Below are 12,986 nucleotides of genomic sequence, written 5' to 3'. Positions count from 1 at the left end.
CACGCCACTATAATGCAATAAAGAAAACATATTTATTGCAAGGTGGAAAAAGAATGGAAGTGTACAGAAGTGAGCCAAGCATCAACTTGAGACTTGAGGATGTTCACCCTGGATGTGTTGATTCTGTTAAAACATCACGTCACCTCAGAAAGTTCAGATACACAACAACTGAGCTTTTACAAAATCCCTGGACTTGCATGTTTCTTTTCTTGTTGTACTTCCTGAACAGTGTTTTAGCTTGAGGAAATTCTTTGTCCCTGTTCTAGTGAACTAGCTGTGTGTTTTATAGTGTGTACCAGCAACGAGAACACCGTAGCTATAGAGGAATGAGATCACACAATCTCACACAGTGCTGGTGGATTTATAAGCAAACACATTTTTCCACCTGAGAGCTTTGTGTACACACAGTCAAAGCTGTACATAAACATAGATGGTGTACGTACAAATCTGAACAGACGTTTGATTTTAATAAATTCCATATTTAGTTTTGTACACACAAATTACACACGTCTGATATAGCAGGGCCTGGACACTGAACCTCAGATGTAATTATACTGAGTATATAGATCACTACACAGGAGTGTTTTTAGTGAATAGTAAGTTTTACATTTCTCTGCCAGTGATGTCAGTTTCTCCTGATTTTCTTTGCTTCAAGAAAGTTTCACAGAGGAGAAAAGGATATTATGATATAATGATTTATATTTATACTAGTCAATGTTGTACTTGATCCCAGAGAACGAGCCTGGGATATAAATCAAAACCTAAACCTACACCTAAACCTAAACCTAATCTTAACCACAGTAACCAAAAAGAAAATTCCTGGAACCTTTTGGTTCGCTTTATAAAAGCTGTAGGTTTTGTCACATAAAAGCAGTTCATGTGGCAAAACTGTCAGATATTCTTATTCCGTGTGTGTGTGCATGTCTGTGTATGCGCACAGACGTGTGTATCAAACTGCACTGTGTGTAAGATGTGGTTAAAGGCGAGAAGTATTTGTTTCCTCCCAGGATGCACTGCGACTTCCAGCAAAACACTGATTCAGAAAAAACATGCATGCACGCGCGCACACAAACACACACACACAACCCAATTAACAAATGTCACACATCATCCTTATTCCATACACATTACACATATAAAATCAATCAATTAATTCACACACTTTCATGGAGTAAATTGTTGAAAAATAAAATATACAAATACTAATCCAGTTCTAAAACACTAATAACTCCAAATACTAACACCTCCTAACATCTCCTACATTCTGAGTAGTGCACTACACATCCGGACCCAAGACTTCACTCCTATATCAGTGTCCACACACACACACACACACACTCACACACACAAATATAGCTCAGTTTCAATGGATGTGGTAGCTCAGTGGTTAAGGTGTTGAACTACTGACCGGAAGGTCATGGGTTCGTACCCCAGGACCAATCTGCCACTGCTGGGCCCCTGAGCAAGGCCCTTAACCCTCAATTGCTCAGTTGTAAGTCACTCTGGATAAGGGTGTCTGCTAAATGCCGTAAATGTAATGTAATATACAATATGATTTCTAACTTGGACACTAAGTTAAGTATTGATTTGTGGGCACTTTATTAGCAGTAAGATATGTATCGTAAGACATATTGGGTTCGATAGAAATGTCTTCAAGAATATAACTTATTTTACATTTAATAATTTAACTTATTGTAAAAAATATGTATGAAAATATAGTATTCATCATGACTGACAATATTCTATATTGTGAATATGATATATTGAGATTTTGTGAATCTCACATCTAGTGTATGTAGTGTATGATGAATATCGCCTTCACACACTCACCTCTCCACTTCATGTACAATCTTATCAAAGTGCTAAGGAGTTCTCCCTGCATAATCTTGTGCAATTGACTGTAGATTTGATTTCCTTTGGTCAGAAAGCAATTACCTGCTTACGTCTTTGTCTGTTTTGCTGTTTTTTTTTAACCTATTTTCCGCCACCACTCAGACTTGACTTTTATAGAGTCCACTTGTGAAAGTATTCTGCAGCTAATATACTGGTTGACTTGTCTATGCAACCCCTAACACACACACACACATCATCAGTTATTATAACAGAGTTTCATAATTTCACTTCATGCCTCTGTCAGTGCAAACACAGTTCTCTATTCCACGTAATTCAAGAAGAGAAACCAATCTGTGATAACACGCATACACATACACACATACACAAAAACACACACATGCACACGCACACAAAACATTCCTCGGTGCATACCTTTGACATTGTTAATTGTGTGATGTCATACATACAGTATATAGAGGAAGTTGATCTCTTAGATGTAAAGCTTTAGGGAGTGTGTGACAGCAACCAATGCCCTGCAGTTAACTCCCTATCTCACTCTGTTTCTCTTTCTCACACACACACACACACACACACACACACACACACAGGTGCGATCTAAAGGGAAACGAACATGTGCCACTTTATGCATAGCAACGGAAGTGTACGCAAACCAAGAGGGCAAAGCCTGAACAAACGTTACACACGCACACGCACACACACAGACACACACACACACAATGGCAGAGAGTGCTCTAGTTCATTCTGATCTACAGGGTTCTAGAATGTAGAACTTCAAAGTGGAGAACTCCAGTGTTCCATTGTACTAGATAAAAGATTGTAGATTCTTACATGCATATGTATATATGTCTGTGTGTGTATCACCACCACCAATGTGTACAACCCGAATGAGTCATGCTTGTGTGAGCGCATATACCCAATGATCATTCTTCCCAGCAACCAATCCCTGAAACAATGGTTCAAAATGACCAATCACTGATCACCGCATCATTCCCCCAAAGACAGATCACTGATCACTGCATCATTCCCCAACAACCGATCACTGATCACCATTCCTCCCAAAGACAAATTACTAATCACCACTGCTTCCTAACATCATATTACTAATCATCATTCATCACAACATTCAATCTCTGACGACCATGGTTCAATCTGGCCAATCACAGATCATCATTGCCACGACCACAACATGGCTGAATTCACAAACATGGGTATTAGTTCTCTCACCTGTTCATCACAGTGACGCTAGCTTATCCTGTTAGCTCATGTATGCAGAAGAACACAGACAGTGTTTTTCTCCAAAGTGTGTTATAGGTTATACTGACCTGTGTTACAGCATGAACACGAGCCTCAAAGGTAGTTAGGTCTGTTATGTTTTCGGGAAGACAACCATTTAGCACTAGCGCTGCTAATCCTCTGATATTCATTTTGCTAAACAAACAATGCTAGTTTAACAGCTTCGGCAAATTTCATGTTTCCACCAACACAAGACTAATCGCACAGGCTTTAACGGCTTAGAGGGACTCAGGAACAACTATCACAAACCATAAAACCAGTCACTGAACAACCAGCAAACCACACACACTATTAATAATCAAGTGTATGTAAACTTTTAGACTGGTTCTTTTGAGTAACTTCAGTTATTACTGTGTTTGTGGACTAGAATGACATACATGAAATTATTATTCAGGGTAGAGCTAAATAAAGTACAAAATGCTAATTAAAAAAAACTGCACAGCATATGTTAACTTATGACCTCAACTGTAATTACTTAAAACCACAACATGCTAACACTACTAATCTTTCTATATTTTGATTACAGATGATACTCGGATTATTTTCAAACTGAAAGAAACTAGGTTAAAAGAAAAAACAGAAGAAAAAAAAGCCATGTAACCCGAGACATGGACGTGAGGTTAGACATACCTCATGAATGGGTTAAATTTTTTCCAAATACAAGGTGTCCCAAAGGTCTCCATACACAGGGGATTTTTTTGTCTTCAAAATATAAGTTCATTTACAAAACTTCCTCTACATGATTTCTTTGTAAACATACTTCTCTGGCACTCAGGATGAAATCGTGTTCACACATCTGGTGTTATGGTCGTAACTGCATGCCCATCACAACCTTCATGATCCAGGCATGAAAATAGCTAAAAAGGTGTTTCCATCCTTTATGTATGAGGAAATACATAAATACAACATGAGGAAAAGACAAACATGAGGAAAACCTAGACTGAGGATTTTGGTGTTAAATCTAAAAGGTACAAGCCTGCAGCAACAGAAGAGTACAAGGCTTTGCAGCAACCGATACCACTAATACGCTGCACAGGTAATATACCACCTGAAAATGGTATGCAGAGTTCATATATGCCTTTAGGAAACAACGCTGTCAAAACACACACATTGCTCTTCGTCTCATCAGGGATTTGAAGTGTTGATGGCTCAAGGCACAGCTGTAGCAGCCGGAAATAAATCTACATGAATGACTCTTACATGCACTGCGATTCTTTCTTGCATCAGTGCACACCACATGATACTCGGGCGTCTCCGTGGTAGGTAAACATGGCTTTTAAGCACGGCTTTTAAGGTACGTCGTTAGTAACGGTATGACTAAGCCGTCAAATTCATCTTAAAAACGTGTTTACGGATGAGGTCACAAGTGTACATACGCAAAATGTTTTCAAAAACAACATGCCATTATATTTTTAAATGGCATTAAAAAAAAAATACAATAAAATGTTTTTATTCACTTGTGCAACCACATAACAGATTTAAGCAAGAGAACTAGTTCAAAAGTTTCGCTGGATGATCAGTGACTGGTTTTATAGTTTGTGATAGTTGTTCCTGAGTCCCTTGTTGGTCCTGAGCAGTTAAAATGCCCACTTAGTGTCAAGAAGACACTAAGAACTGAGGGTGTCAGTGTTCGGAAGAGTGTAAACTTTTAAACAAGATGATTGTTGTAAAGTGTTATTTTGTTCATTTAGTACATTTAGCAACATCAGATATATATATATGACATATTTCCCAGAATTCACACCAATCACTCTGGCTCTTAAAATATCATGTTGCATTCTTAAGAATTACCTTCTTGCTTTCTTGAGTTTGTACCTTTGTAATAGTTGTGTACGAGTCCCTCAGTTGTCCTCATTCTGAAAAGTGGCCCACAACAAGTTCAAAAGTGCAGAAGATGCAGGAAAAGCAATGGATTTGTATCACTTGGTGGATTTTTCTGAAGATCAGTGGGCAGTTTAACTTCTTAGAGGGACTCAGGAACAACTATCACAAACCATAAAACCAGTCACTGAACAACCAGCAAACCACACACACTATTAATAATCAAGTGTATGTAAACTTTTAGACTGGTTTGTTTAAGTAACTTCAGTTATTACTGTGTTTGTGGACTAGATGTAAACATTGGTTAGGTGAAATAGCTTATTCAGGGTAGAGCTTAATAAAGTACAAAATGCTAATTTTAAAAAATTGCACAGCATATGTTAACTTATGACCTCAGCTGTAATTACTTAAAAGCTGCAGCATCACTAGCCTTACACTCATTCTTATACAGCACTTATATAGAGTGTAGTACATTGATTTAAAAAAGCAAAGAAGTTGATGTATGATATAAACTGCTTTAAATACACTGTATTTATTGATCATCTGATGATGATTTTAAGGACTCAAGGTAGACATCTGCCATCTTATATATATATATATATAGGCAGGATACACCCTGGACGGAGTGCCAACCCATCGCAGGGCACACACACACTCTCTCATTCACTCACACAATCACACACTACGGACAATTTTCCAGAGATGCCAATCAACCTACCATGCATGTCTTTGGACCGGGGGAGGAAACTGGAGTACCCGGAGGAAACCCCCGAGGCACGGGGAGAACATGCAAACTCCACACACACAAGGTGGAGGCGGGAATCAAATCCCGACCCTGGAGGTGTGAGGCGAACGTGCTAACCACTAAGCCACCGTGCCCGCTATATATATATATATATCTCTATATATAGAGTGCCCCCCATATATATATATATATCTCTATATCTATATCTATATATATATATATCTATATATATAAATAACTTCAATTAGGGAATTCCATTCCATTCAATTCAATTCATTTGTATAGCACTTTTAACAATTCACATTGTCTCAAGTATAGTTCACAAGTTCACAAGTATAGAAACAGAATTTAAAAAGATAAAGTTTAAAGTTACTATACATCTCTTACATCTTCCATTAATGAGCAAGCCTGAGGTGACGTTGGCAAGGAAAAACTCCCTGAGATGATATGAGGAAGAAGCATTGAGAGGAACCAGACTCAGAAGGGAACCCATCCTTGTGTAAATAAGATCATTTCTACAACAGATTGTAGTTGAGTGGAAATGTACTGGGATTCAAATTCCTGGTTAATTGTTCAAAGCACCAGTATTTGATCCTTAGGGGAAATTATGGTCTATCTCCACATAAAGGCTGTGAAGAAAAATGAACAAGAGAGATGTGTGGAAGTATTTTGATGCCAGTGTGCAAGTTAAAGGTGTGTACAGAAACACAAAAACACAATAATACATTTCCAAAGCCATTTTGTAAATGAGCTCTTACAGCAAATTTAAAACAACAACTGGTTTGGAGACTAAACCCATTGTACACCAGAAGTCAAGCTGCATGCGGTACATCTCAACCACTTTTTCTACACTCTCGCATGCAGCTCTGGAACAATGTTTCATTTACTGGTTTAACCAATTCACATATACAAGTCATTACCATGAATTTCATTCACACAATTTCAGTTCTATTTAACTTTCATCTCAGGTCAAACTACTGAGCTGATATTCATTAAAGCTTTTGCTGGGTGTTTGATATTTCTACATTTCTGTTCATTATTTCACAACTTGCATCCGTCACACACAAACATTTACACCAGCATGACATACAGGAAGAACTGTTAATTGCAGTGGAAAAAAAAGATATTTGATTACACCACACTAACAATTTTTATCTTCTCATAACATAGCTCGTGTTCACTGACTTACGACACGTGAACGTTGAAATGAAACAGCAGGAACAGCCCTAGCTTCATTTACCTATAAAAGTAGAACCTGACATATTTCTCTTCCTCACTATAATTAGCATACGTTTGAACATCGTTGTGTTGTTTTGTGTCTTGTGTAATTATTTTGTAAATTGAGATGGAGAGAATATGGGAATTGGTGGTGGGTATCTTTTATTTTGGTTATACCTCAAATGTGTGTGCAATCTGTTCACTTTATTGTATTTGTTAGTATCGGTGTGAATAAATAAAAAAAATCCGGATCTGGGATATTAAACATGTGAATGTGGTTTCTTTCCCTTTAAAAATGTAAACGTTATGAAACCTGTAAATATACAAGTGCTAGTGTGATGAGACACAAAGTTCAAATTTCTATCATATCATTTTAATGACAGGCTTCGAGTTCGCTTGCAACTTTGCAGGGTTACTGAAAAAAGGAAGTGAGGCAATATCTCAGCAACAGCTTTGACATACTGCCATCAAATTTAGAGTATCTCCCTGGGAACAAGCACCCAAAAGTCCCAGTGGCTTCTGGTCTTCTTCTGTTGCACAGGGGTAATCCCTAAAAATGCTTGGCCCCCTTAATCGCTGCTTATAATTATTATGATCATGATGATGATTATTAACCAAAAAATATTATTCAGTACTAGTGAGATTGTCGGTTGTGTATAACCTACTTTTTGTGTATTTCAAGCATACACTATGATGCGAATGATCTATTTTATGGCGATGCATCTGTCATTCTTCATGCTTAAGCCTGACACTAAGAACGAGTTCCTGCCCTATATATATAAAACAGAGAGAGAGAGAAAGCGAGAGAGAGAGCAAGCTCAGTGGTTAAGGTGTTGGAATACTGATTGGAAGGTTGTGAGTTCGAATCCCTTAACCCTTAATTGCTCAGCTGTATAAATGAAATAAACGCAAGTCGCTCTGGATAAGGATGTCTGCTAAATGCCATAAATGTAAATAGATAGATAGACATATAGACAGATACAACTTTGTCATTGCATAGTACAGGTACATATTGACAAAATGGCATTTACCATCTACCAGAAGTGCAAATAGTAGAAAAATGTGCAACGGAAGAAGTGCAGATAAATATGTAAATAAATGTACAACAATAAATAAAACAGGTAGAATGTGCATAAAAATAGTATGTGTATAGGGATATATGCCAGTTGTATAGACAGTACAATATTTCTTTGCTGTGCAAATCTGTACACTGTATGTACAATAATAACCAAGAAATATACAGTGTATGTACAGATAATATACATACTGTAAATGGAGGTTAACTAGGCGAAACGCTGAATGTACAGTTATATACAATTATAACTGGTGGAAAAGATGTAACAGAATGTATGGGGTGGAGCAGAACCGCAATATGTAGAACCGTAATATCGTAGACATTAATACAACTTTTCAACTTACACTTTTATTACTACGACTCAGAAGCTTTATGTTTTATCCCTAAAGCTTTTTAACAAGTTAGTGCTGTCAGTGTTAGTCTTTTAGCCTGAACACTGTCACAGTGAGTCCTGAATGTTCAACTAATTGATGTATCACCATAATGGGAAACCCAGACAGACTAGTTAATGTTTGGGGTGTTCACAGAGAATCATCTCCCACTCATAATGAAACTGTAAGGTGATTTTGTGAATGAACCCAAACCATTCACCACTCTCATTCAATTCAAGACTGAATCAACCTTTCACACGGTCACACACACGACACACAGAGATGAACATTCTGTACACACACTCACACACACTACAACAACAGAGCTGGCGATACAAACACTTCCATTATACACTCCACTGTGGATGTGTCCCAAATGACACACTCTATTCACTATAGGCCCACACACACACACTCACACTCACACTAAAGACAACAGGAAACGGAAGCATTTACCTTTTGTAATGTGACATATTTCTAAGTTAAAGGTCAGGGTTTTTTCTTTTTTTTTGCTTTAACTACAGCTGGAACTTATATAACACCATATTAGTCTGTAATGACATTTTTCCCTACAATGCTGACAAATGTAGGAGATGTTGAGAAAGCAGTTGAATTGTCAGTACTCATTTAACTTCAGTGTAATAAAAACATATAAACACTTCATGAGAGCAGTAATGAAATGACAAAGAAAATGCAAAGACCGAAGCTTAACACATGAATCAGTAAAACTGTAATGAGCAGCAAACCAACATACTCTCTGACACAAACAGTCATTCTGGCAGGCTAAAAGACACACACACACACACACACACACACACGCACGCACACGCACACACAGGCACGCACGCACACACACGCACGCACGCACACACACACACGCACACACACTAATTCCTCTGTACCTTCTGTACACTAGCTGCACACATGGCAGTGCATCACCGCTATTAAAACATTAAAGAGTCTCCAACATCATCACCATCATCAACACCCAACCAGAATAAACCAAAATTCGTATTAGAAATCAGATGGACAGTGCAAGGCATGGAATCTTTGTTGTGGGGTTGTGCGATAACAAACAGGGAATTATTTTCACATACTGAATGAATACATGTTTTTGGTATTAATCGATGCTGCTAGTGATACCAAAATGATTGGTATTAATCAACGAAATCGAAGAACATTGGATTCAAAATATTCTGTTTACGCTGCTTGAAAAACACAGCATCAAAAACGAGGATTTCATATGTGAAAGATCATGTGTCTCTAATAAAGGACTTTATTAAAGAGAGAGCTCAAAGATGGCCAACCTGAGCTTGACTCGCAGGCTTATATGGAGACAAACCAGTGGAAAGGAAGTGCCTACATCTCAGTTCTCAAACAACTACAGTGCCTTCACGGGCAAATGTATCTCTGCTCCATCATTTTTGTGCTCGTAATTAATGCCTCCGTGCGCATTTTAGTCACCATGCTCACTGTTTTGTACAGTCTTTGTTCTGTCTAGTAGAGACACTGTTTAAGAATCATATGCTGTTTGCTCAGGTTGATTTGCCGCTGTTAAAAGTGATACGTACAGATCGCTGGATATCTCATGTCGTCTGTTCGGCAATAATGTACAATATGCTTACTTCACTAGTATCACGTGTTTTTTTCTTTTTTTTGTACCGTTATCCAAGATCACGATCTGATATCAGATTACTCTTTCTGCCGCATCCTTAATTGCGCTCATGATCTGGTCCCCATTCAAACTCCCACTCACACTGCCAGGTTTTTCATGAACATTACTAAGAGACTGTGTTCTCCAAACAGGACACACATACTGTAAAATAGGGACCCTTCAAACTTTATGCTGCCACATGACAGACTGCTGAAGCTAATTAGAAATGACCACTATTCAAATATTAAAAGGATACTTTATTAGTACTATTACACACGATATATCCATATGATTTAAAGATATAGATAATCATCTCAGAACTCTGTAACTGAAAGTGTTTAGCAGGATCTGCCCTCATCCAGTAAAGCAGCTTGGAGAAATGTTGTCAATGCAAACACACACACACACAGAAAAAAAAAAGTGAGAGAGAGAAGACATATAGAAGTCAATTTTGTCTAAGTGTGCGTCAATAACGAGGAACGTGTCGTGAAAAATCCAGTACTGAAATAAAAAAGCATATGAAAAAAGTTCTAAACAAAATCCTCAAGCTTCACTTTTTCAAGGTGATCAAGTTTTTCATGAAAGTTGTTTTTTGATCAAACTTTTCCTGAAAAGGTTTCCCTTACATAGCAGTGGGGGGGAAAAAACAGTGATAAAATCTAAATAGCAAAAAAAAAATGTGCACAGACAAGAAAGGCGTGCATGTAAAATAGCCAACAGGATTCATAAACAAATCTATACTACGTCAGATGTGTGGGCATTATGAATTACTAAATCAAAAAAACAAAAACAAATTAAAACCAAAGCATTTAATATGGAAGCCTATTAATGAGTTAATGATTTAATGAGTTAAAATATTTAACACGTACGATATTGTTAGGTGAAAACGCAAACATTTGGCAGGGGGCTGTGTAATTAGGCAGCATTTGTGCTTTGGGGATAAAGTCTGTCCCATTCGAAAGGGAAGGCAGCATATGGACAGCTGTCTTCTGTCCTTACCTTGGACAGATTTGAAGACAGATTGCTACAGAGAAGGCAATCCCAGAAATCTGTTCACCAGACCATGAAAGTTTTTAAAACATGGCACACCAAGCAAGAGTTCATTAATAATGTAAAATATGTTTTTAAATTGTTTTTAAATGATAAGGTATGCAGTCATGTGATATGATATCAATTTTTATATATATATATATATATATATATATGTATATATATAAATTGATGAGTGAAGAATATATATATTAAGTTACATAAATATAAATTGTTCTTTGAAAGGTGATAAAACACTGAAGAATATTTTAATTATGATCACAATGTTCTGTCGTTCAGCTACACATAAACGACTTAAACAAACTGGTGAATTTAGATCAACTTTTACTGGTTGCCTTAAATCACAAGCCCCTCCTGTATAAACACACACACACACCAATCTCTCTCTATATCCATCATCTCATTGTGTCAATATAAATCATTGGGGATTCAGGACACCAAACAAGCGTCATCTTATAATTGAGACACGTCAATAATATTATTACTAAGCAAGATAAACCTAATGATTAATTATCATTAGTGTTTCCCTAATTGTTGTAATTCCTGTTATTCATTCTGTACAATCATTTATAGAGATCATGTTTTCAGCTCTTCTAACCTAAACATACTGGATTTTCCCCCAATTATGTTCATTTTGACATGTTAGAGAATTTAAAATGGAAGAAGAGGAACACGGGATGTGGTAGCTCAGTGTTAAGGTGTTGGACCGAAGGTCATGTGTTCGAATCCCATGTCCACCAAGCTGCCCCTGATCAAGGCCCGTGATCAACCCTCAGTTGCATAAAATTAAATAAGAATATAAGTCATTCTGGATAAAGGTGTCTGCTAAATACAATAAATGTAGTGAGTGAAATCCTTGTGGGCTTTAAAACACGCATCGTCACGTGTTTTCAGATGCACATGAAATAAAGTGTTCTTGTTTATTAAGTACTGAAAGCCAGTGCGACTTCCTGTGCGCAGAATTTCGCAAGTTTTTGCTGAATTTCTCTCTCTTGTGCGTTTCTCATTCCGGGTACAGAGTGATTCACTGCGCCTGTACACACCATTCAAGCTCCACAGTAAAGCGCTTCTATAGCGTTAAAGAGTTTACAAAAAAGGGGAAGTGGAGTCGGTTTGAACTTTTATGTGTGTTACAAGGTTTCAGTCTAAACACTAAAGCGGCTCCTGAACTTCATCCTGATGCTCGAGCACAGCGACTGCAACACTTTTTCGGATCCTAATCCGGATGTTTTTGTGTGTAAATGTAAACACAAATAAACCCTATTGCTCGTTTGAACACACGTTTGGTATTCTGGTGTGTTTTGGTCTCTACCGCGCCCCTCTTCGTGTCGATCACACACTTTTTTTTTCTGCTTTCACCTTCTATTTAAAAACAAATATTGAACAAACCAGTTGAGATAAAAGGATTTTCACACTTACAGATTTTCCCTCGTAGACTTTGTAGGATCCTGATTTTCGTGTCGTCTTCTTCCGCCATGGTCAAAGCTTTGTGTGTGTGTGTGTATGAGTGAGTGAGTGAGTGAGAGTGTGTGTGTGTGTGTGTGTGTGTGTGTGTGCGCGCGCGTGCGTGTGTGTGTGTGTGGGTACAGTAGCTACATTCACTGAGTACTGAGCGCAACTCTCGGGAGCGCCTGCTGTCACTACCCGATTCACGCTGCGCATGCGCGACAAACGCGAGCATGCGTACAAAACGGCGCATTTTGCGACGCTGACGAGTTTGTTCCGCGCATGCGCGTAGTTATACAATCTGTACAACGGGTTATGGGGATAGTTTACAAAAGTGCAAATTTCAATAAACTCTATATATTTTTTTTGTTTCTTTGTTTTTTTTGTTTTTTTATTTTTCTGACATTCGGTTGTTTGAAATAAATTCATGTTGTTCAATTTTTTTTGTCTAACTTCTTT

The 12,986-nt window shown here is 37.7% G+C and overlaps 1 protein-coding gene across 2 annotated transcripts in view; it reads right to left on the bottom strand.

Moving 5' to 3' along the window:
• Window positions 1–12,656, bottom strand: part of rasa2 (RAS p21 protein activator 2) — a 39,310-nt gene extending 26,654 nt beyond the window's left edge. For both annotated transcript variants that reach the window (XM_060877640.1, XM_060877641.1), the window contains exon 1: window positions 12,501–12,656. In XM_060877640.1, coding sequence (XP_060733623.1) covers window positions 12,501–12,558 — 58 coding nt within the window. In that variant the 5' untranslated portion in view covers window positions 12,559–12,656. The remainder of the gene's footprint in view (window positions 1–12,500) is intronic.
• Window positions 12,657–12,986: the final 330 nt, after the last annotated feature.

Source organism: Tachysurus vachellii, chromosome 9 (assembly GCF_030014155.1).
Source record: "Tachysurus vachellii isolate PV-2020 chromosome 9, HZAU_Pvac_v1, whole genome shotgun sequence".
NCBI classification, from domain to species: domain Eukaryota; kingdom Metazoa; phylum Chordata; class Actinopteri; order Siluriformes; family Bagridae; genus Tachysurus; species Tachysurus vachellii.
This window is presented reverse-complemented; position numbering and strand designations above follow the sequence as displayed.